Here is a 24410-nt window from a genome sequence, read left to right on the forward strand (position 1 = left end):
TTGGAAAGGGCTGGACTGCACCCAGACGGAGGTGTTTTAATGACTGTTTTGGATCCCTGGGAGCCAGCCTCCTCCCACTCAGCCCAAGGTAATTCACCTCCTCCACCAGTGTTGGAGGAGTTGTTGACTGGTGGAGAGTGGCTGGTAAAACAGGTTCTCTGCAGGGAGTTGTCTCCGAAACCCTGGGAGACCTGGATGGATCGAGCCCCGAGCGCGGGTCTCTGCTCGAGCCCTGGCACAGCAGGCAGCACGGAGTGATTTGCTTTTGCGTGGCACTGCTGGGCAGGGCGTCTTTTGCACGGCGCTGCTAGTAGACAAATTACAGCCTTGCCTCTGTCAAGGTAGATAAGGAACCATGTGATATAGCATGGTGGTAAATGGGTTGCAGGCAGGGTAAAGGTGCACAGGGAAATAACCTTGCAGGGCGTTCCTCCCTCCTCGGGGAGCAGAGTCTCTGGGCAGCGCAGATCCCCGTGGGTCCGACAGCACCTCGGCCTTAATGCCTGCACAAGTTTTGGGGGCTCTCTGAAACCCACAGAAAGCAGGAATGTCTTTTAGCAGAAGGAACTGGTCTCATCTCTCCAGGTAGGTGCTGTGGTTTAATGCTTAACCCTTTCCACTGGCGGGAGGGAGGGGGGGAGGGTGGGCTGCTGGCACAGGGAGCCTTGGCCGAGGTGTGCTGGGGAGGGTGGGAGGAGGGGGCAGCTGCTGTGGGGGGTGTTTTTTGCTGAGGTGGTGTCAGCCCTGTTGAGAGCTTGGCGCTGCTGGAATTTCTTGTGGGTGGGCAAGATCAGAGGCATTTTTGTTTCTGCTGCCTGGGGAAGCTAGGCACTGCATAGGAAAATGGCTCTGGAAACGGATCCTTGCCCCACGTTAGGTATATTTTTGGTCTGGTTTGTCTTTCTTTGGGGTACCGTCTGGCTGGGCTGTGCCTCCAGCCTTGGTCCCGGGGCAGCTGTGGGGTTTTGCACTCGCCCTGTCTCCATACAGCCCCTGGGTGCAGGTCCTGGCTCTGCTGAGCAGAGGTTGCAGCCTTTGCCCATCCGGCGCTGAGCAAGCCCTGATTCATCGGCAGTCACTGAACGATCCTCACAGCCCCGCGGCATTCGCCGCTCCGCTCAGTCTTTCCTAAAAAGTGATTTTGGCTCTGATGTGAACCGGGGCAGGTGAGGCTCCTGGGCATTGCAAGGTGTCAGGGGCTCACACGAAGTCTGGGTGATGTGGGGATCGTTCCCGATCTCCTGCAGACCCAGGGGCAAGCACTGCCAACCTCAGCTGCACAGACGGCATGATGGGCACTCAACTACAGCCAGCCTCTGCCACAAGAAGTAGGAGAAGTCTTAGTTTAAGGTGTTGCAATGGCTCCAACACTTAATTGTAAATCTCAGTACTTTGGGTAAGACACCTACCATGGCCAGCCCAGAAAAGGGGATTGAGACCCCATTGCTCGGAGGCTGCCAGCTCACACCCTGCCTCCGTCACGGATGGGATGGATCCAGAGGGCATCCCAGTCCCATCCAGATCCACCGCCTCTGAGCCGAGGACCTGCCCAAACACAAACCCAGTGGGGTCCTGCACCCAGGTTGTTTCACAATCCAGGAAGGCAGTTTCTCCTCTCTCATTAGATGAGACAGCATTCACTGAAACAGCGTAAGTGTCAGATATCTCAGCACTAATGATTAACAGAGCAGGAGAAGACAAGGCGGGGGAAAACTTGCCAATCTTTTTTTATTCATCTCTTTGAGGTTAAAGAAAAGTAAGACAGTGAAAAATTAATCTCTGTTTGAAAAGAGGAGGGAAATATTGGCAAAGCAAATCTGTAGCCTAATGGGTGGATTACTTAATTACAAATAACGAGAAACTGCATGTTGATCATGCCGGGTTATGTGCTACCTCTGAAGGAGTCAAGCAAATTCAAGGCAGGAAAATCTCATTTTCATTTTGAAGGACCCTGTGCATGCAAAACCAAAGAAGTAACTGGCTCTCACATGGGTTTAAACCGGCGTTAGTGCTCCACAGTGTCACTGTTTGAGGGACAAGAGTGCTTAGCAGAGGCACCTGTGTGTGTACGTCCCCACACACGTGCTAACCTTGCCGGGTGGGAATGTGTGTGTGATCACACTGGGAGATCACACTGTGCGGTGCAAATAAAGCTGTGCTGCCTTCCCAGTGCAAGCTAAGCTGTGTACAAATATTTACAGGTCAGGCCCGTGGAGGCGAGTACAGCTGCAAGGAGCTGAACGGGGGAAGCGTCCTCCGGCTGGGGATGCTCACGGGCTCCCTGGGGCAGCTCCCAGCCTTCTCCATCCCCACCTCTCCCGATGCCAAGCGGGGTATTGGGGACCACGGGGAGCCCCCCAGCAGTGGGTGTGCCGTTGGGGGTGTTCAGGCTGCTTGGGGGTGCAAGGGGCGATGGGGATGGAGGCAGCGGGAGGGAAGGGCAGCACACCCCCTGGCATCGCCCTGAGCTCCCAGCCAGGACCATCCCCCCTTTGCTCTCCGTTCTGCTCTGCTGACCCTTCCGCGCTCCCCTGCCTCCCTTCACCAGGAAGAACAGAAGCTGCAAATAGTTGCGGGGGGTAATGTGGTTTAATTTATGACCCAGCTTTCATTACACAGTAACTTGTAAACCATGCTGCGAGTCACCGTGTCCGCAACGACGTTAGCGATACCGCAGGCCCGGACCTGCTCTGACTTTCATGTTCTTAAAAGTCAAATTCAAAGTAAACCCTGAATCTGGATGAAACTGGAGTGCCAGCTACAGAGCTGGGATGCTGCGATGGGACAGATCCTGTGCAGGGAGGTCTCTGCCCTGTCGGGCTGTTGGGGGTGCTAGGAGCTCTGCTGGGACCCCTGCATGTGTTTGCAGTTGATTGAGGACTGGTGCTGTAGGTAAATGAACACTGTTGTTAAAAGCTCAATCCAGCCAATAAAAATATTTTCCAACACAGTTCATGCACTGGCAGAGAGGGTGGACAGGTTTTGCACAGAGAAAGGAACAGAAAGCTCGTGTTTCCCAAACAACTTGTTATTCAGGGTGACATTTTATCAAAAAAAAAAATTACACATTTGGCTTGTGCAAAATAGAATCTTTAAAGATGACTCGTTAAAGATGGCTACATACCTTGTCATTTTGGTACAATCTGTGATTATAAACAATTCCCGGTCCCAGCCACATAGCAATCCCTGTCTAGGGAGTAAGAAGAGCTCTTGCTGTCCCTGTTTCCAGGCAGAGCTTGTTAGCAGTTGCCTCAGCCTCTGATGCTTTTACGTCTGTGGCTTTTTTGCTCAATAAAAATTAAAATGCCAATGCCACAACTTGCGTTGGGGATAAAATCTTCTGCCACTAGTGGTTACCCTTCTAGTTTATGTGGTTGAGATCTATGTGGTGACTCTAGGGTCCTGGTCTTGCTGAGTTACAGGCTAAATATCCTTGCCCAGGAAGGTTTGCTTAATGTAAGAATTCCTTTTAAATGAGTGTTCCCTCCAACAGGCGAAATTAGGAGTTGTAAAGTCAAGTGATTGTGTTGGGAAATGCCTGCATCAGGTGGGTGGAGCAACAGTGCTTTGCGACACCTGGCTCACCTTGGCATCCCTCCCCTCCAGCCCTGTGCAGCAGATGGGGAAGGCAACCTCCATCAGCCCCTTGGCCCTTGCCCAAGGGTGTTCCAGTCTCCTTTCTTGTTCGGCATCAGGGCTGCAAGATCCCCACGCAGGACGAAGCCTCACCATGCCCTTATGTTTTGTCCCAAACAGCCTGGCCAGGCAGAGGACCCTTGAGGATGAAGAAGAGCAGCAAAGAGAGCGCCGGCGAAGGCACCGGAGCCTGCTGTCCTCCACATCAACAGATGAAGGACCTCCTAGCCCTGTGAAAGACACCAGTCCAGCTTCCAGCAGGTGTGTGGGGTCCTGCTAGCACCCAGCTTACTCATGATGCTGGTGGCTGGACAGCTTGCTGCCTTGTTTTTCTCAACCCTGTGCCAAAGCTGCTGCAGTTGGTGGGATTCTCTTCTGGATAAGAGCGGGCTGAACTGTAGGAAGAGCAGGGGTCCAGCGGGCCTTTGGGCAGAGGGATGGGCTTCACAGGAGTACAAGAAGAGGGGTGTATCTAAGTGGGCTTAATCATGGGCTTCAGCATGTCCTGTGGCACAGGGCGCTGGTGTGCCAGGGTGGGGGCTGGTGCTGAGGTTGAGCTTGGACGGGTGCTGGGATCTTGAGCAGGTAAGAGCAGACAGGCACCCGTCTCTGCAAGGCGGGTGAGCTGAGCATGCAGAACCTGGCTGGCCCTCTTCCTCCTCCTCTGAACCTTGCAGTGATGTTGTGTTTCCTTTGCTGAAGTGGGGAGGTGACCCAAGGGCTTCCCAGGGCTCCCAAAGTCCTTTACTGCAGGGAGCTGGGATTTGGAGGTGCCCTGAGGTCAGGCTGCCCTTACACAACATAACCACTCTCTAAATTGATCCCAGAAATGTTCAATATTAAGACAGTTTTTGCCCACAGTGAGACTCATGTTCTAGAAGTGTTTCTGTTTCAGACAGGATAGAGTTAGGATTCTTGGGCTGGATATGGGTTGAATAGGGGCTGGACATGACTAATATGAACAAGCTCGGTAGGACAAGTCCCCCTTCTCTGATGCTAGTACAGGCTGGCCATGTGGTAATTGCAATTCAGGAGAACAAATACTATCCCATCTCCTTCCCAAGCCTTGGAGACTGTATAGATACAGTCTGCATGGCCCTGGACAAATGTCCTAATTGCCCCTTCCCAAACCTGGTGCCTCTTTGACTGTGGGAAGGAGGGGAAATGACTGCTTCACAGAATGTGTTGGGACTGTGGTTGAACCCTGCCATTGCAGATTGACTTACAAACAACACTTTAAATTTACAAAGAGTGATATTTTTTCTAGTCCAGTGAAAAGCCACAGACACATAACTCATCCAGCAGCAGATCCAGCATGCTGCTTCGAGCCCACAGCTCCTTGGCACAGGACTTGGTGGATGTTGATGTGCTGGGATGAGGCTGCAGAAATGCTTTATCTCTGGCACAGGAAAGAAAAAAGGACTTTTAATCCAAACTTGTCCTTGGACAGCCTAGCTGGGGTGGTGGGGATGAGTGTGGATGCAAGTCCTGGTCTGCAAGGATGACTCCAGGATGTTGGTGGGCTTTATATGCCACCCCCCACCCCCCCGAGCCTTTGACCTGGGTTAACCTCACCTGCAACATAAAAACCAGCCCTCTGGGGTGCTGAAGTTTGCTCCCCATTTTGTCTCTGTCTCTAGACCGCAATCCCTGGTGAAGCTGGTGCCTCCGGAGGACAGGGAAGACCATAAGCTCTCGGAGGTGCTGAAGACACAAGAAAGGAAATGGACAAGGTCCCCGATGGCCATCTCTGAAAAGTTGAGGCAGGAGAAGGAGCAGCAGGAGCCAGGGGTGGGAACAAGCCGGGTGGAGTCAGGGACACAGCTACGCAGGGGACAGGAGAACATCCAGTCTGGAGAGAGGGATCAGGATGTGACCAAGGGCAGAGGGGACCCACCAGGAGACCAGCACCCAGAGCCGACCTCAGAGAGGAAGGTGGTGGTGAGGGGACGGCTCCAGGACAAAGAGGGACAAGGTGTGGGGACGCCTCGGGGAGAGCAGAGGAAGGAGGTGGGGGAGCCGCAGCAACGGGCATCACCGGAGCTCGGGGGCTGCCGGCTCCGCGAAGTGAAGATCCTGACCAGACAGGGAAGCCGCAGCATGGAGGAGAAGACAGCCTTGGTGGTGACCTCGTCTCCGGACCAGCAGGTGAGCAGGAATGGACAAGACACCAACCCTTGGGGTGTGGGGTCCTGGGTGTTGGGAGGACAACAGAGAGAGGGAGAGCCCAAAAGTGCCAGGAGTGAAATGAGACCCGTAGGTTTTTGGGGAAGGTTTTGCTGAGAGCTGCAAACCATGAGGTGGTGGACGAGGTCCCACCAGCTCCTCTCCTTCCCTTGCATGTATTATTCTGATCATCTTCTCCAGCAAGCCCCTACTGATTGCCATCATGGTTTCACTGAAGAGGTGTCTGGGGCTTTGCACATCCAAGTGAGACAATCAAGGTTTGGAGGATTTTGATCTCAGACTTCTGCCTCCAAACCGCTTCCCACCCTGGCTGCTCTGCTCCCTGCATTTCAACCTTCTCTGAAAACTCTGCAGGGATGCATCAGATGTCTGTTTTTTCCTCAGCAACCATCCAGGAATCCCTCAAAGGAGGTAATACAGCTGCCTCCCACCCAAGATGAACCTGCAGAGAAGTCAGATACTTCTCCAACTCACATCACCTACAGCAGCTCCATCAGACGAACCAGCCCAAGAACTGTCTCCTTTCGGGTAAGAGATAAAGCAAGTGGGAGAAAGACCCCCATTTAGGCAGTGGAGGATGTGGGGAAGAAAGGGTTGCTTTGGTCTCCAGGTTTGCTGGTAGAGCCTGTTTTCAAAAGTGTGTTCAAAGTCCACCCTTGATCTGGGCATTGCAGTTCTGCTTCAGTCTTTCTTCTATTTTCCTTCTCCATGTCTGACCGAAGGCCTGTGATGATGAACATGCCCATGTTCATATGCTTTATGCCGGCACGGAATCTTGTGGCAAGTGATGAGAAAACAGGGAGCTCATTGTCCTAAGGTTTTCCAAAGATTCAGAAATGACCATCCACTCGCTGGCATTTCTAGTCTTCTCTGAGAGCACAGGATAAAAATAAAATCCATCCTCCTTTTTGTCCCTTGTTACATCGCTGAGAGTATCTTCAATTCTAGCCCCCACGAAAAGATCTCTGGAATAAGTGCTTGGAGAGGCTGGGAAAATCAAGAGCTATTGAGATCCTCCCTGCTGTGATTCAGGGTTGGCTGGCTAGGCTTCATTGACTTTCATGGTGCTTTATTGGGAATAAAACTGTTAGCACTACAAAGTGTCTTCAGTCTGGAGAACTTTGAGATATTGGATAAACTCTGGTGTGGGTGAAAATGGAGCTTGCTTGAAAACAGGGGAGATGAATCTGAGACAGTTTGATAGCCAAAGATGGCTCCAGTATCTCCTCTCTTTGTGTCTTCCAGGTGATCTCAAGAAAACAGAAAGAAGAAAGCCAAAGCCCTCTCACAAGGAGGTCAGCACATCTCTTCATGTTACTTTAGTCTTGATGAATTGTCACCCTTTGTTTTCCAAGGGAGGAGGAGGAGGTGATGGGACCTGGTACCAGCTAGTGAGTGCTCTGGCACAGGTCTGCTGAACGTTGGTTCGTGGGGTTCCTGTCTGCCCGGGCAGTGATGCTCAGCAGAGAACAGGACGATGTCCAACTCACCGCTTGCATCTGTACAAGATCTCCCCAGCTAGCCCCTGTTGTCTCTTGGTTGATGCAGTTTCTCATTGGTTCTTGTGTCTGCACAGGAGTGGTTAAGTGTTGAGTGGTGCAGCACCACAACAGGTTTCCATCCTTGGAGATACCAAAACCCATTATACAGGTCCATGAGCAACCTGATATGGCTTTGGTGGCCAGATCAAGTCATCCTCCACATCTCAATGGCAAGGTTTGGACAGGTAGCTTCAAAACTCTTGAGGAACCAGAGGCTCAGGTCTTGATGCAGGGAGTCAATAGGGTGCCCTCTCCCACCTCGGAATGCAGGGCAGGGTGTGGGACTTTGTGGGCACCTGGGATTGCACATATGCAATCATACGCAATCCACATAGGCAAACTCATACTGATATTGGTGAAGGTGCAATTCAGACCAGGCAGTGGTGAAGACAGGGTAAACTGAGGAGCTCAGAGCTATTTTTCAATGTACAGTGTGGCCCTAGTAAGATGGTGAGACCCAGAGATCTCAGTCACCAGCAGGGAATAAGCTGCCTCAGTTCACTTGGCAGATGGACACAGGAGTGCCTGGGGTCTTCTCCTGCCAAGTGGAATCCCCCAGGACTATGGGCTGAGTCCCAGGAGGTCCTGAGGGGGCTGTGTCCAACTGTCTCCCCTCTTCTTCACCAGTGCAAGTCTGAGGATCCCAGGTAGCAGCACCACCATTGGGGAGAAGCTGGAAAAGTACACCTCAGCCGTGCAGGTACTGAAAATCCTTGGCATAGCTGGACTGGCATGGGAGGGATGTGTGGGGTGAGGGAGGGGGGTGGCTTGGAGCTGAGTGGGAAAGGGAGAGAGGGACTGAGCTGCATCAAACAACCATGCTAATGGGGTTGAAGAAGGTGGTCTCAGTCAAAAAAAAGGGATTGGCCTCGGGGTTTTAGGAGCAGGGAAGGGTTATCCCTTGGAGAGAGTCATGGGGATGCTGCATGGCCCTGCTGTGGGGAAATCCCATGAACTGGTGATGAGCAGGGAGGGAGCAGACCCCAACGGGCTCAGGACATGAGCCAGAAGCAGGACTTTGCTTTTACTGGTTGGGGTGCAGCTCGGCCCTCACTGACGCCCCTCTCTCCTCCCAGCGCTCGGAGGTGGTGAAATCGTCCCTGGCGGTTCAGAAGAGCCTCTTGCTGTCCTCAGAGGGGGTGGCCAGCAAGCGCAACTTCTTTGAGGCGAGTGCTCCCAGCAAGTCTGAACCACTGGCTGTCAGAAAGGTAAGGGCAGGAGCTGGCCCGAGCAAAGACCTGCCAGCAGGGTCCTGCGCTGGGGACAGGCACCAGATTTTTAGATAAATCTCCCTCTGCTTGGATACCAATGCATAGGCCAGCAGGCTGCTGCCTGGGTGCAGTTTGGTGGGAGTTTGGTGCTGGCTGAGTGATGCTGGGCAGGGCTGGGCTCAGGCACCGGCTGCCACACAAACTGCGCTCTGGCAGTGTGTGGGTTTGTGCCGATGTGCTGGTATTTGAGGAGCTGGGATGGGGCCAAGGCGTAGGCTGGTCTCTGCCTGTTGCAGGTTTGCTCAGTCTCCCTGTGCCCTGAGGACTGTCCCGGGTTATATTTGTGAAGTGGGAGAGCTGGTGCTGTAACCCTGCTGTCCCTCTCTGTGCCACAGGACAATCTGAAGATCCCAGGATCGGTGACATCTCGCATTAATCTGTGGATCAGCCGAACTCAGGAACCTGCCAAGGAGGAAAAGAGCAAGGTACCAGCTTGTTCCAACACCTTGGGCTAGAGCCCTGAGACCAGGCAGCCTGGTGGGACACGTCCCTGCACCTGGGGTGGTGCGTCTTGAAGGGTTGCTGAACCCTTGGTTGAACCCATTAAAGGGTTTGAGAGGATCTTAGCCAGAGTTGGAGGTTCGGGTGCTTCAGGGCCATCATGGCAAGATGTTGGGGCTCGTTGCTGTGCTGTGATCCTGATCCCAAAGTACCCAAGGCAGCTGCTCCCAGCCCTTGGTGGGGTGAGGAGGGAGAAGGCACCAGCTGGGTGCGTGTCCCAGAGGTTATGCAGAGGGTTCTCACCCTGCCAACAGTGAGAGGGAACACCCCAGCATGAGCCCATCATTACCAGTGTCTGGAGGACTAGCTCTGACCTGGAGGTCACTGGGGGATGAGCCGTATGCTTGGTCTTTCAGCACTGGGCCCAGCGGGGCTTGGAGAACTGTGTGTGCACCAAGAGTTCCTGCTGCATGTGGGATCTGGAGCGGTCTGCATCCCTGAGCGTACCCCAGCCCCCAAAAGTAGGGTGCCTTGTAGCTGTGGGGTCAAAGTGCCCAGCTAAGGGGACTCAGAGGTCAGCACTCTGCCACTGCATCTGCTCGAGGGACATCGATGCGAGAGGGGACAGACAGGAGACCCTTTGGCCTATGGGTAGTTTACTGTACTTGAAAAGGAGAGGTTCAGCAAGTCCTGGGGTGGTATCACTGTTTACAGTAATAAGGTGTTTTGCCACTGCTCATAGCAGAGTCTCCTGCAGCCACCTGGGTACAGGACCAGGAGGGGCAGCTCCAGCCCAGCCCCGCAGCCCGGGCAGGCAAGCCTGGGCACCCCCAGTGCTGAGCTGCAGAGATTTGCACTGCCCAGACATGTCTGCACTGTGAGGCTGTGCTGGTTCTGTGTCTGCCAGGAAAAGGTTTGCTCCTGGGGTCGCTCTTGGGTAAAGCTTGCAGCTCCTTTATCAGATTTTCCTATAATAATGCCTGCTGCCATCTGTCTCTGTGGACTGGAGCTGCACTTGGTTTTGAGGGTTTACCAGGTGCAGGATCTTGAAGCTGGCTGGTTTTACCTGGAGCATGTATGCTGCAAGGTTTTGTTAGAGTCAGACCAAGGCAACACTGCACATGATGCATGGAGAAAAACTTCTCATGCCACTTATGACTCTCCTGTTTTCAGGACATCAGGAAAATAAACAGCCTGCCAAACCGTGATGTCTGGGTAAAGCAGCCTGGAGACACCCCTGGAGACACCAAGGTAGACATGCAGCTACTTTGGAAACTGGTGCATCCTCTGAACTAGGGGCAGAGCTGGGACCTACTCACCAGTGCATCACCCACAGGGCAGATGTGGGAGAACCAGGCTGTGGGGGGAGGAGGGGTCGTGCGGGACATCCAGGATCCCATGAGTTGGGGGAGCCAGCAGCAAGGGCCAGCTGGAGGCAGCTGTAAGGGTGAGAAGGGGTCTGCTCTGGGAGAGGAAGGAAACTAGCAAGTGGTGGGATTTAGGGGATATCTGCCTGCCCCATCCCCTGTTGGGGACAAGTATGGTCCTGGATAAAGTAGCTGCCTATGGGGGTTTGTAGCTTCAGGCCCAGTCTCACTGTTTCTCACTTTCTTTTCCAGTCGTAATAATATTGTAATAATATCAGATGATCTGGGAAAAACTGTTTTGCTCTGAAGATCAAAGCCAGCCCTACCCAACCGTCCAGCAGTCCACTGCCATGAGAGTCTCCTGTGCCATGTGTAGGTGCACCCCAGGTTGCTGGGGTCTTCTGCTTGTGGGACAGGAAGGAAGAAGACTGGAGGATTATCCCTGCACCCCCAGTCCTCATTCACTGCCTGCCTGAGAGTGCCCAGGCCTGGAGGCTCCTTGCAAATGCTGAAGGCAGACTCTTGCCTCATTTCCCCAAAATGTGTCTTTGTTTTGCTCCTAATCTCTGGCTGTGCCCCATAGCTGCTTGCAAAGAGGATCAGCCTATATGTCTCCTTTGCAGCTGGATCATGTTGGTGGGGCTAGAAGCTGCCTGGCCAAGGGAGTTTCAGCTGCACGTCCATGGACCATGTCCATCCCTGCTGCCTGGCCCGTGTGGGGTGAGGTAGGGTAGGCAGATGTCACCCCCTCTCCTAGGCTGTCACTGCTGGGGGGACCCAACCAAAAGCACATGGTGTTTGCAAAGTCACACGGGGGCTGGTGTAACGGAGATGCCTCACTGAAGAAGGGTGGACCTGACGGCCCTGGTGCTTCCCTCCAGCACGCAGCCGAGCCAGAGCCAAATACTTGGCCTTCTCCACCCTCCTTTACTCTCCCCTGCCCCCTACAAGCAGCAACCCCTTTCACTTAGTGATACAGGAAGGGTGGGCTAGCCATGGCCCTATTTTTGGGGTTGCATGGAGCTGAGTGCCCTGTGCTGGGCTCCTTCTGCAAACCCCATTTCCCTCTCGCTCTTCTTCCTGAGCCCTTTGCTTGTAGCTGTGAAAACCCTTGGTCTTGCACTTCCCAGGCTGCTGAGCCCACCCAGAAGGGAAGTGGGGTGCTGTCTCGAGGCCAGCTTTAGGGTGCCATGGGCAGCACATAAAAAAGTGCTCAAATCCTTGTGCTGGAGCCATTCAATGGGCTAGGGCTGTGCCTTAAGCAACCATTGTGGGTGTCCAAATTCAGTGTGGGACTCTACTGCTGCTACTGGATCTGATCTTGCTTGCTGGGCTGTGGAAAGGACTTTGTTTCTCTGTGCCTTTTTTTTCTAATAAAAGTTGCTCTTTCTAAGATGCTCACGGTTCACCTGCTTCTGGGCTGGGGCTGGAAACAGTTCGCTTCCCTTCTGTCAAGAGGAGAAAAGGCAAAAACCTGAGACAAATGTGTGCTGGGTGGGGAGAGGGGGTGGGTAAAAGCAGCGTGAGACTCTTCCCTTCTCATTACAGCATCTTGGACCCGGTGCAGCGGCTGAGAGAGTCCGGGTCGGGGGCTGTGATGGGGGGTCTTGTCCTCCGCTTGCGGCAGCGCTGCCTTATCAGCGTCCCTGGCCCTAGAAAGTGACAGCTGGCTGGCTTGTGTCAGCCCCTTGGGCACTCGCGTATCTCAGTTCAGAGGGTTTAAAATAGCAAATCTCTGAGGCCACACAATAGCTTGGGCTTATATGGGCTCCTGGGGGGAAAGGGGAGCGGTGGAGGGGGCCAGGGCCGTGGCTGCCAAAATAGCAGCTCACAAGTGGTGCATTCCTCGCTGGGCGCCGGGCGCATTCCTCCTGGCGCTGCCCGCCCCGGGGTGGGTGCTGGAGCCCCCTTAAAGCCTCCTGCCCCCAAAGAGCACTTCCCAGACGCCCGCCGGCTTCCCCTCGGCTCCCTGGGATCTCACCGGTGCCCGGCGGCAGAGGTAAGGTTGGGGTGGCAGGGTACCTGCTTATGGCGTAGGATGCTCAGTGGAAGGGCAGTTGTTAAAGACCCAGAAGAGCTTTGGCTCACGGTTAATGATCCTCCCCAGCCGCTTGCACTGGGATGTATTTTTGCTGTGGAGGCATTCCCACGGATAAAGCATCGGGATCCTCTCCAGGGGGTTGTGTTTGCAACTTGCCCAATGCCTTTTGAACCACTCCGATGTGTGCCAAGGCGGCTGGGAAGGATTTTGGCTGCCCTGGTTCCAGGGAAATCTCATAGATCCCTATTCCCTGTGTCTCTGGAGGGGACAGAAAGGATGCGATGCCTGTGGGAGAGCCGGGTCAGCCCGGGTGGGTTGGAGGCGGGATGCTCCTGCGCACGGTCTGACCCTGCCAAGCAGGAAGGGAGCAACGGCGTGACCCACACCAGAGCAAACGCTGGGAAATGAGAGCTCCATGTCTGGGTAGCCTGGAGGAAAGCAGAGATTGCGAGCTGTGAAGGATTAACTCAGCCCCAGAGGTGTGACCAGATAGGCCCGAGCTAATGGAGTGGGGGTTTATAAGGACTGGGAGAGATATCTGAAGTATTTAATTCACAGAAAATGATGGGAGTTTTTATTTTTCAGTCAACAATATGTGGAATGTTTCCTCTTTAACTCTGTAACATGTCTACTGAATTATCTTAATTCTTTCAAAACAAGATTTCAAAGCTTTAATTGAAAGGTTTATCTGTTTCTGTGCAGAGGATGGATAAGTATTTCCTAAAGCCATTTTCTGGTGCAACATTAGTTTTTCTTGTGCACCCCCTTAACAGTCCTGGTTTTGTTGTTGTTCCTCAGCAAATGGTCATAGAATCTAGTGATGTAAGAGAGAGGAGATGAAAGGAAATTTAGAAATAAGCTTTCACAAATGAGTGTTTCCACTGCCATGTCCAGGAGGGAGTCACCGCTCTCGTGTCAAGAGAGGACCTGATGAAGTCTTGGGTGCTCAGAGGCCACATAAATGATTTGGCCAAACTCTGAGGGTAGCAGGACCGTGTTGAGCCTGGGGGAAAAGTAGGGCCAGAAATTAATGTTCAACAGGGAACAAAGATCAGACGGATGGTGCTGGAGGCACCGGTGTGCTTGCGGCCAAGCCCCAGATGCATCAGAGGGAAGTGAACAATGATGGCAGAAGCAGGCGGTGAACCCGAGGCAGATGGGGCTGAGTTCTGACTTCATTTGTCTCCAAAAAGCACCTTCTGAGTCACTGCTCAGAATTGAGATTTGACAACCCCCTCAGGAGCCACGGGTATGCAGAGGCACCCCTCCTGTAATGCATCTGTCCCGTGCTTGAGGATTCTAGTCCTGGATTCAGCATCTTGAATAAGTGATCGTGAAGCCTGTCCTACCCTTCCTGGGTAATAAATGCTCAACAGATGTAGCCAGGACCAGTTGTTCCCAGCCACCCGGCAGAAGTGAAGCTGCGCTGCTCTGGGAACAGGTGGTTTAGCACATGGAAGCTATTTCTAGAGCTGCCTTTTGCTGTCCTGCTGCATCTCAGCTTTGCTGAGGTCTGGCACGAACGCAAAGCGGTGGACAGGCTGTGCAGGGGCTTGGGGCGATGCTCAGACCTGCTCTGGGATGCCCAGGGCTGGGCTGGATCACGGGGCCGATCTGTGCAGACCTCACAGAGGAGCACTGGGTGGGCACGAAATGAGATGAGATGAATAAAGTCCTCCTGGCCATGGCTGTGAGGGAGACGAGTGTGCTGGGAAGATGGTGGTGGCCGTCTCTGCAGAGTTATTAGCCATATTGCTAAACCAGGCTGTGAACTGTTCCTTTCAGCCAACCTCAGCCTCAGAGCCAGGACCAGGGGGATAAATGCTCCTGTTGAGTCCAGATTGCACCTTTCCAGAGCGCGCTCTGCACTCGGAGGGCTGTGCTGGGAGGCCTCACCAAGGGCTCGTGCTGTGGCTTGTGCAGGACTGTAAATCCGCGATAACAGGACATCCCTGCAAGTTCCTATATCCCAACCGAGCTAAGAATAGTCAAGAAGCAAAACAAGATGAACATTATAATTGGGTTATTTTCCCATGCCCTGAGCAAACACAGCACCCTGAGAGGGCTGCGGCGAGGGGAGCTGCGTGTCCTGGACACAGCTTCTGACAGCAGTTATCAGTGCTGCATGAGGCAGTGCCTAATCTCCTGCCTCCTATTTGGGGCAAGCTGTGATCCTGGGACGGGGGGTGGGAGGGGGAGCCTTATCTCTGCTGAGATAACACTGTCACAGCCTGGCTGGGGACAGCTCAAAGCTCCAAGTGCTTTAGAGAGACACAGTATCTCTGTGCCCATGTCTCGGGTGCTGGAGGACAGGCTGTGCTTGTCCTTATCTCAGCTCCTAATCCTTGCTTTTTCCAATCTGACTTCAATTCTGCTAGATAACCAGGCATGTCGGACTCTGAAGAGGTTGTTGAAGAATATGAGCAGTAAGTGGTGTGCTTTTAAACACCCTTTCTTTCTCCTTATTCCTGCCTTCCTGCAGGGTCACAGCACTGCTTAGGGGTGTTGTTTTTTTTTTTTTTTTTGGGTGGGGGGCAGGCACCAGCTCTCATCATCACCCCAGCACCCAGCGTGAAAGGGCCTTGGGATTCCCCCACCCTGTGCCCACCTGCACCGCTGCTGTGGTAGTGCCAAGACCCTCAGCAATGGGGAGTTTTGCATCAGGAGCTGTATCAGCACATACATGGCAGGGGACAGTCCCTGCATTAAAACTGCTGCAGTCCAAATTAGTGAGATAGAGCTGGGAAAAGCTGACATCAGCAGTCTGCTGCTGCTGGAGTCCTGCTGCCACATCCAGAGCATTGCTCCCCAAGGCCCAAACTTGAGGTCAAATTTTGCTGGTGAGGGCTGCTGGACCATGAGGCGTGCACTGGAGAGAAGGGGTTCAATATCCAAGCTATGTGGTTCTAGGGATCATTCCAAACACAGCTCCTACTTCTCATCCACCAGCAGAAAATGTAGATCTGAATCCTTCTCTTACATTTAAACGCCACAACAGACTCGCACTGTCTCAGCAATCAGTCTGACCCCCGTGCCCAGCGTCCCCTGGATACACCTGAGGACAGATTGCATCTCTCCCAAGGTCAGGAAAGGATTTAGGGGTAGAGATGGGATGTGAGATGCCCATTTCTAGGATTACAGGCCATGGTCACTCAATCTTCTCAAGCTGCAAAACTATGTTGTGTTCTGACCACTGTTGAAGTGTCAGTTGAGCATTTCAGCTCCTGTGATCTGCAGAATGCAGGGTGACCAAGGTCTTGTCCCATCCCCACTGTCACCTTACAGCATGCCACACAGCAGCCGGGCCCAGCAGTCACTGCCCCTTTCTAGGAAGAACGTGAGCCAGCCTTGAGGAAATTTCAAATTCCCCTTTGGTCTCACTGATGGACATGATGCCCTGTTGCAGCAGATCACTGTAACTCTGCAAATTTGTGTTGTGCTTTGTAGGGAGCAGGAAGGTAAGAGGACATGGAGCATCTGCACCTGCCCCAAGGCTGAAGCTAAGAAATGATCAGAGCAGCTTCAATAACCTGCATCTTTTTCCCTTCCCTCTCTCCCATCTGTATGTGTGCTCTGTGAAGAGGAGTACGTGGAAGAAGGTAGGTGTTTCACTGGTGATTGCAAGGACCCAGAGACAAGTGCTGTTCAGTATTTTGCTTGGGTGGGTTGTGGTGGTAAGCTCCTTGGCTGCAGTGAGCAAATCATGACCAGGAAAGGGAGGTGAGACCATGTTCTAGATTTCTCCATCTGAAACATCAGTGGGATCAAACCCAGCCTGAGTTTTCTTAGGATCTCTTTTGTCAGAGTGATCCTTGACTCAAAACAGGGGTGGAAATGCTGGACTTAGATGTTGGCAGGGATGTGAGCTCAATAACTCAATGGGAGCTGGAGCCTCAGCTGAATGTATTTTAATGATGCTCAAGCACAAACCTCCAGCCGCCTCAGTCTGATGAAGAAGCAAACCCCATGGTGCACGCAGCTGCCCTGGGACACAGCTGGGCTGTGCATTTGGGGCTGAGTTGGGAGCTGGGTTTTGCTGAGCCTCTTGCTGCTTCAGAGCACTGACAGGCAGCCCGGGCTGCTGCATGGTAAAACATTCTGAATGTTAAAAGCAGAGAGAGGCACAAGGAGGAAACCACTGAAGTGCTGGAGTCCTCATCTCATGCACGCCATAGCTACACCCCACAGCTTTGTGGCGTCTGACTAACCTCTGCACTTATTCCTTTCCCTCCTTCCTGGCTCAGAAGAGGAAGAATGGATAGAGGAAGAAGACGGTAGTTATTGCACCTTTCTTTATTTCATCTCTCCACTGCTGCTGTGAATATGTTGTGGGTTGGTGTGTCTTTTGCCTCTCCCTGGTTGGGAAATGGTTTTCTTTCATTCTTCCACTTCTCTCGCTTCTTGCACTCCCTCCTTCCTGCCCTGCTGTGCTGTGTGTATCTGCTCCTGTGTCTGTGGCTTCTCTCTTACATCTATCAACCAAATGCACTTGTGGTTTGCTATCTTCCTTTTCTTTCCTTTTCTCTTGCTGTGGGACCACAAGTCTTCCCAGGACGTGTGGGCCCCAGCATTGCTCTGACTCCAGTGGAGGATTCTTGTGGGGATACTGCTCCCTCCAGTGGAAAAATGCTCCAACAATGTCACAAATAAGATCATGAAGGTGCTGAAGGCATGTTTTCTAATGCTAGCCAATCTTGTACTTTGCTGGCTAGAGGAGAGCAATAGAAATCACGCCCCCAAATCCTGGGGTGTAAGGGCATGATAGCATGAGAGGGAATGAGAGACAAACCAGGAAGTGGCTATAAATCCTTTAATTTTTTTTTTTTTTTCCCCTGTCCAAGCACAGAGAGCAGCCCTTGGGTAAAGGTTAGAGCAAAGCCTTTTGCTTTCTGAGCCACTGCTTCTTCCTCCTGCGGCTCCCCCAGGTCTCTCTCTCGACTGGCTCCGTGCCGCAGTTGTTCTGACACCAGGGTCCATAGGGATCCAGCGGGAGCGGCGGCTGTTGGACTCACCCTGCCCATTATTCCACAGGTCAGGAAGAAGAGGTAGACGAGGGGGATGAGGAGACCGAAGAAACCAAGGCAGAAGGTATGTGGTGGCTCCCCGGGCTTGGCTGGAGCCATGCTCTGCTTTGGTGGGGTGCTGGGCAGGGTCTGTGATGTCCCAGCATGGCCTGTCACAGAGGGCCAGCAGCGCAGAGGGGCAGCTCTCTCCCGTATCTGTGGTTTCCAGAAAGGAGATGTCAAAGCCGAGCTGCCTTTTCCTGATCCATTGAGTACCCTGGCCCTGCAAGCATGAGGATAAAGGTGTTTTCTGCTGGTTGCTGATCAAAGAGTTTGTGTCCAGCACTCTGAAATAATGCCAAAAATGAGTTAAGCCTGTTCCACCAAGAGGTCCCCGTAGTCTTAGAGGGGGGATTTCCAGAACTGGGGTCATGCTCTGATGTGTCCTACCATCCAAAGAGAACTGGATGTCATGAGACCTCTTTGGAGCAGATGGGGTTGCCTGTTTGTGTCCCCGTGCTGTCACGGCTGGTGGGGCAGGCTCAGATTGTAGCCATGCTCCCTGAGTTAGGGTGCTGGGACCCCTCTGTGCTGGGGGATGTGACTGCCCTCACCCACAGATGCTCATATTCTCCCCATTGCTTTTGAAACAGAACAAGAAGATGAAACGAAAGCACCAGGAGAAGGTAAAGCAGGAGTGGAAGAGAGATGGTTTTGGCCATTTCAGTCCTGATCCCAGTCCCCTAAGGCACTGGGCCCTTGTAACAGGGTTTTCAGTATTGAATGAAATTGCTGCTGGAGAGACAATCTGCGGTATATGGGGCAGAGCTGCCCTGGCCCCATCCTCTGCCATGGCTGGGGCGGCAGGAGGCCTGCAGGAGTGATGGCTTTGTGCTGCCTAGGTAAGAAATTCACCCAAAATATGGAAGGAGAGGGTAGTACTACTGCTTTCCCACCCCGAGTTCTTGCTAAGCTCGTCTGGGCTCCTCCTGGAGAGGACCTGGGACTCTCTTGGTCTGTCTGAGGGAGGGATGTCCATGAGGGACCTGCTCTCTCCCCGTTCATGCTGGAGGGATGGAGCTGGGTTTTGCAGGGTGGATAAGCACAGGGCAGAGAGAACAGCCTGCCTGAACCACCCCACTGTGTCCGTGGGTAGGGTGCACAGCAGGGCTGGCCTCTGGGAGCCAAAGCACTATGTTTTCCACAGGTGGAGAGGGGGACCGAGACCAGGAGCCTGGGGAAGGTGAAGTATCTATCCTTGTTCCTCTCTGGGGTGGGAGGGACTGTCCCTTCACCTGTGTAAGGAGGTACCAAACATCTTTCTGCTCAGCCAGGAGCATCAACGTGTGTGTCGGGTTTTGGTACACAGATGGACACCTCACTGTGTGCCTCTCTGCTGGAGGATGATCCACAGTGCAGCCTGTGCTGCTGGGAGAGAGCAGTAGCTTGGCTCAGTGTTGTGGGGTTTGGGTCAAATTGTGAAAGCAATTACCTCTGTGACACTAACACTGTCTTTCTCTCCTGCTCCGGGGGACCCACAGGTGAATTGAAGCCAAAGCCCAAGTAAGTGTTGGTGCATTTTCTCTGGTGCAAGGTTTGAACAAGGAGCTGTGCCAGGTCAGAGGCTCCATGTGAATGGGCTTAGCACCACGATCCACAAAGGGCATGGGACAGTGAGGTCTCAAAAGCATGGAAGCAGGGTAGGGACTAGGACATGTAAAGAAAAAGGGAGAGAAACAGGTAGATAAACCAAATATGAAGAGGATCCTGAGAATGAGGTCTTAAGGCATTTTGTGTGCTGCTTGGAGAAGGCCAAGCTGCTCTGTAGCCCTGCAGCTGGAAAAAAAAAAAATCTGTGTGCACCCCAGCCTGGGGTACATGGTCCACGGCACAACTAGGGTCTTGTTTCTCCAGTATGCTCCTGGCCATGGCTGACATGAGGCAGGCATTTGCATGAGTGCCAGCATCCCCAGGACAGGAGCACCTGCCTGAAGGAGGGAGACCACGAACCATTGCCAGGAACCTGCAGGTCCTCGTGGACCTCTGGGATGCTGTGGTCTGGGAGGCAGATCTGTCCTCAGCCACGATCTCTTCATCCCTTTGTATCTTTCTGTGCCCCTGCTCAGCATCTCCTGCCATCCCTCAAGCCCACGGAGGACAAGAGGATGGTTTCCAGCTCCCTGTGCCAGGTCGCATTGGAGCACACAGTTCCTCTGTGCTCTTTTGGGTGAGCAGTGGGGTGGCTGCCAGCCCCAGGGTGCCTGGCAAAGGGTCACGGCCAAGTTGCCTGCAGCTTGCAGAGTTATTCCAGCCACGCAGGCGCCTTGGAGTGCTTCCCGGGAATGCCAGACGTCTTCCTCTGAGGCTGTCCAGCTGGCAACCTCCAGCAAGCAGCATTACACTTCCCTGTCCTCAAAATGTGTTCACGCTGCACCCCTGGGCACTGCGAGGTTGAGAGAGAAGGGCTGGGTAGATCAGTGCAGGGATGAAAGGCACCATCCTGTCCCAGGTATCTGCTGCAGGCTCACCATCCTCCTGCTCACCTTGGATTGCAGGGTCTTCATGCCAAACCTGGTGCCTCCCAAAATCCCAGATGGCGAGAGACTGGACTTTGATGTAAGTAGTTCACTCAGTGTCGACCCCCGCAAGGTGATCCCCTCGCATGGCTCCCCCACACTGTGCCCAGCAGCTCTGCAGCCCCTGGGGGGGCTTCCCTTGTGGGAGTGTAGTCATCGTCGCTGTTTCTACCCGGTGCAGGACATCCACCGCAAGCGCATGGAGAAGGACCTGAATGAACTGCAGGCTCTCATCGAAGCCCACTTTGAGAGCAGGAAGAAGGAGGAAGAGGAGCTTATGTCCCTCAAGGACAGGATTGTATGTCTGCAGCCTGCCCTCTCCATTGCCGTTGCCATCCTCTACCCTAGGGGCACACAGCCGTGACCCTTTCCCTGCAGGAAGACCTGAGACATCCCATATCCCCGCAAGACAGAGCCTGAGATTTGAGCCAAACTTTGTCCCCCAGTGCCTGGGAAGCCTCTGGACTGACCGCTCAGTTGCTGTAGTGCCTAACAGAGATGCACATTCCCCCATGGTCACTGATCCACGTGCTCCCTTGGGAGACGGGGGAGCAACAGATCTGCCCTTGGGCTCTCGGGGCTTTTTTGGGTCAGGGATGTGTCCCTAGGGACAGAGAGGATGCAGATTCCCTGCGGCGTCGGAGCCAACATCTTCTCCTTCTGCAGGAGCAGCGGCGAGCGGAGCGGGCAGAGCAGCAGCGGATTCGCAGTGAGAGGGAGAAGGAGCGCCAAGCCCGCATGGCCGTGAGTCTCGCTCTGGGAACGGGAGGCTCGGGCTGGTCTTGGGTAGCACAAGCCTGGCTGTGAGGCCTCTGTCTGTCCGCTCCTGACCCACTTCTGACCCTGGCAGGAAGAAAGAGCTCGCAAAGAGGAAGAGGAAGCACGGAAGAAGGCTGAGGAGGAAGCGCGGAAGAAGAAAGCTTTCTCCAACATGCTGCATTTTGGAGGCTACATGCAGAAGGTGTGATCCTACCCTGGGCGGTTGCAATGAAGCCGCTGGTGCTCCTGGGAAGCGCTCGACCATGGCCTGGCCTCACAGCACTGTGCATGTTCTCAGTGCTGTAGACTGTGGTTTCTACAAGTAGAAGATGACAGGCCACCGCTGTTGGGTCACAGCAGCGGTTGGATGGCCAAAGTGAGCTGAGAGTTCTGCTTTGCAGATGCTGGCCAGGGCGGGTCCAGTCTCATCTCAGGGACAGGGACAGGGGCAGGGAGGGTGTCTTGTCCATTATTGCCAAAATTTCCCTGAGGAACTCATGTGCTTCTGGAGTCCCAAAAGCTGAGAGTGTTGGGGGCAGAACTGGGGGCAGGGGTAGAGCAAAGGCTGGGCAGATTTCCTTCCCTCCAATGGACTGATGGCTTCCTCAGTCAGAGAAAAAAGGTGGGAAGAAGCAAACAGAGCGGGAAAAGAAGAAGAAGATCCTTAGTGAACGGCGGAAGCCCCTGAACATCGACCACCTCAACGAAGACAAGCTGAGGTGAGCACGGGCTGCAGGAGGGATGTCCAGGACAGGGGGGGCTCTGCTTTGGGTCCCATCTCCTGGGGCAGGATCCTGGGCCGGGGTGGGCTGCCTGGGCCACGCATCCCGGACAAGAGGGTGATGGCACAGCTGGGAGACGGGCTGTGACACGCCACGGGGGACCCGGGCTCGGTGGCTCTGCTGGGCCACCGCGGCCAGGCTGCTGCTGCCAGTGCTGGCCATGAGAGGGAGCCACGCTCACGTGCGTGGGACACGCGTGTCCTCAACGTCCCCACCTCACCCACGGCTCTCGTGGGACTGGCATCGCTGCCTGGTTAACACATCCCTGTCCGGGCATGGAGCCTGCAGAAACCCGTCCTGGGGGAGCAGGTGGGATGGTGGCATCACTACCCTGTCCTCTGCAGTGAGCTCCCTGTGAGCCACCTCCCTTTCCTGCACGTACACCAGCTGGCTCTTCCCACAGGGACAAGGCCAAAGAGCTGTGGCAAACCATCCGTGATCTGGAGGCTGAGAAATTTGACCTGCAGGAAAAGTTCAAGCGGCAGAAATACGAGGTGAGCTGCAGGGTCCTCTGTGAGCTTTCCCTCTGTGTGTCTGTCTGCTCCCCATCTGGGAGGTGAGGTGGGTTGTCTGACTGACGGTGCTGTCACAGGAAAGCTGGCTGCATCAGCCAGCCCCCCTTGTGCATGGGGTGACAAAACCCAAGAGGCTCTGCACCACTGAAAGCAAAGACACGTCTGTCTCCTTTTTGGAGATGAGCCAAGATCAAACCAATCCTTCCAGTGATTTCCAGCCACCTTGGCAAGGCTGAGCACACAGCTATGAAATGCTGGAGGAGGTGGCAGCTGGTGAAAGGGGCTGTGTGGTGGTCCTGTGACCTCCCAGCTCCTGGGGATGTGTGCTTTGCACCACAACAGGCTTCCCGCTGTGCTGCACGCCACAGCCCCATGCTAAACTCCGCGCAAGAACTGCTGGGGAAGAGAGAGCAGTGATGCATCTTCACCCCGACCCTCATCCCTGGCTGAATGTGAGACATCTTGCCAGGCCTCACCATCTGCCTGTGTTTCTCTTGCAGATCAACGTCCTCCGAAACCGTGTTAGTGACCACCAGAAAGTGTAAGTCCCTGAGCAAGCTGAGCACCCTTCCTCAATGCTTCCCGCCCTTCCAGCTGCCTGCTCCCCTGACCCCAATTCTCTCCCTCTGTATCTCCTGGCTCTCCCACACCCTCGCAGATTCACCTCCTGTCCTTCCCACTCCTGCCTCTGGTCCCACTGGCACCCAGTGTTCACGGACCTGCAGGTCTGGCCCAGGGACCCCAGTCCATGCTGCTCCGCTTCCATTGTCAGTCCCCCATTGCCTCTCACCTCCACCAGCTTCCCCCTGCCCCAGAGAACCCAGCTGGGGATGGACCCCAGGGAGACCCCACCTCTGCACGTGGAGCCTTGCGTCCTGCGGGGTCCTGCAAGCCTTCAGCTGCCCCCATCCCTCCACTGGCTCTGCCCAGCATCTCTGGGAAGGTGATGGAGATCCCAGCTTGTGTAGGAGGGGAAATCATCCCAGGCTGTGGGAGCTGTGCAGCCCCGCAAGGTCAGGGGAGCCTGTCCCCATGTCTATGTTCCCTGCACAGGACTGGGGGACCCTTCATAGGAGGGTGGAAGTGGGTGTTTAACCCCTACCCTTGGGAGCACCATGTTGCTCTCTCATCCCTATCCCACCCTGCCGTCTCACACGAGAGGTGCTCAGCCTGCCCCATGTGTCAGGTAGCAAGCAACATCTCCCACCTGCTTACACCAAATCTCTCTTCTCTTCTGCCCCAACGTGGCCCGTTACTGCAGCAAAGGGTGAGTACAGGCATTTCCCCAGTGCTGTGTGTCTCTCACTGCACGTGTGCTGCATGGACACCGGGCCTGACATCAGGCTCGCAGTAGGGCTGAGGGAGGAGGGAATGCCAAGGACTTCCAGCCAAAGCTGCACTGGAGACTCTCAGGCTGACATGCTAGAAATGACCTTCACTGTCCACCCGAGCCTCCTCCTCCTCTCTGCTGACCCATACCCATCTGTTCCCCTGATGCTGGTTAAGGAGAGCCATGTGGTGGGTCCTGGCTAACAACTTCACGGCTTCTGGTTCTTGGGAGAAGGTCTCTGCAGCTGTTATCCCTTCTTCTCTGAATTGATTCTTCTCTGAAGGATCCTTGAGAGGGCGAAACATGGGAAGGGAATTGGGGGTCATTTGAAACACCTGGTAAAATGCATGAGCTTGTTCCCATAGAGTCCCAAAACACATGGACAGACTCAGGTCCCAAGGTTTTACCTGGGTCCGCTGAAGACCATCTTCATCACAGGACACTGATCATCAGCTGGAGACAGCTCAGTTCTCTTTGCAGGACTGCTGATGGCACCCACCTTGTCCCTCCTTTTACAGTCACTAATGCCTTTTTGCATGTACTTTTCTGCTTTCCTTCCAGGTCAAAGGCTGCCCGTGGGAAGACCATGGTGGGTGGCCGGTGGAAATAGATGACTCGGAAGGAAAAGGAGGCTCAGCCATGGAGAGGTGTTTTGCCTTTTGGTCAACCAGCTGGCTTCCCCATGTCACGGAGCCTGCACCACACACCCACCTGCCTTCCCACTGCACAGAGCTTGCAAAGACCTTGCTGCAGGCCCAGTGCTGTCTGGGTGGGCAGATGCTTCGTGAGGGGCCATTTCTCATCTCTACACCCCCAGCTGATGTTGTGTCTGTAAATAAAGAGAACGGTGAGGGGGTGCGGGTGTTGTCTCCCATCCTGAAGCTGTGATCCCAGAGGAAACAGGCACAGGACAGTCTCATCAGAGCTCGGCTGGGCAAGTGCAGTTGCACACCCGCTCCCT

General features: G+C 54.1%; 2 protein-coding genes across 2 annotated transcripts; both read left to right on the plus strand.

Moving 5' to 3' along the window:
- Window positions 1-350: 350 nt before the first annotated feature.
- Window positions 351-11838, plus strand: LAD1 (ladinin 1). The gene is made up of 10 exons (XM_033001985.2): window positions 351-585; window positions 3757-3897; window positions 5277-5784; window positions 6208-6351; window positions 7069-7118; window positions 7992-8064; window positions 8441-8572; window positions 8971-9060; window positions 10250-10327; window positions 10696-11838. Exons 1-10 carry the CDS (start codon window positions 548-550, stop codon window positions 10699-10701), a joined length of 1260 nt encoding a protein of 419 aa, XP_032857876.2. The 5' UTR covers window positions 351-547; the 3' UTR covers window positions 10702-11838.
- Window positions 10755-24190, plus strand: TNNT2 (troponin T2, cardiac type). The gene is made up of 18 exons (XM_033001986.2): window positions 10755-10815; window positions 14863-14910; window positions 15932-15942; window positions 16066-16083; window positions 16729-16758; window positions 17516-17572; window positions 18141-18173; window positions 18695-18730; window positions 19029-19050; window positions 20043-20103; window positions 20245-20361; window positions 20730-20807; window positions 20914-21024; window positions 21432-21541; window positions 22008-22098; window positions 22620-22660; window positions 23381-23386; window positions 24011-24190. Exons 2-18 carry the CDS (start codon window positions 14873-14875, stop codon window positions 24057-24059), a joined length of 909 nt encoding a protein of 302 aa, XP_032857877.1. The 5' UTR covers window positions 10755-10815; window positions 14863-14872; the 3' UTR covers window positions 24060-24190.
- The last annotated feature ends 220 nt before the right edge of the window (window positions 24191-24410 follow it).

This window comes from Tyto alba, unplaced genomic scaffold (genome assembly GCF_018691265.1).
Source record: "Tyto alba isolate M040663 unplaced genomic scaffold, T.alba_DEE_v4.0 Super-Scaffold_30, whole genome shotgun sequence".
Classification (NCBI taxonomy): Eukaryota; Metazoa; Chordata; class Aves; order Strigiformes; family Tytonidae; genus Tyto; species Tyto alba.

Coding starts and splice junctions, on each gene's coding strand:
- LAD1 (XM_033001985.2), top strand. CDS start 548: ATGTCTTTTAGCAGAAGGAACTGGTCTCATCTCTCCAG. Junction 6,352..7,068: donor CAAGAACTGTCTCCTTTCGG/GTAAGAGATAAA, acceptor TGTGTCTTCCAG/GTGATCTCAAGAAAACAGAA. Junction 8,573..8,970: donor AACCACTGGCTGTCAGAAAG/GTAAGGGCAGGA, acceptor TCTGTGCCACAG/GACAATCTGAAGATCCCAGG.
- TNNT2 (XM_033001986.2), top strand. CDS start 14,873: ATGTCGGACTCTGAAGAGGTTGTTGAAGAATATGAGCA. Junction 18,174..18,694: donor AACGAAAGCACCAGGAGAAG/GTAAAGCAGGAG, acceptor TGTTTTCCACAG/GTGGAGAGGGGGACCGAGAC. Junction 20,104..20,244: donor GCGAGAGACTGGACTTTGAT/GTAAGTAGTTCA, acceptor TACCCGGTGCAG/GACATCCACCGCAAGCGCAT.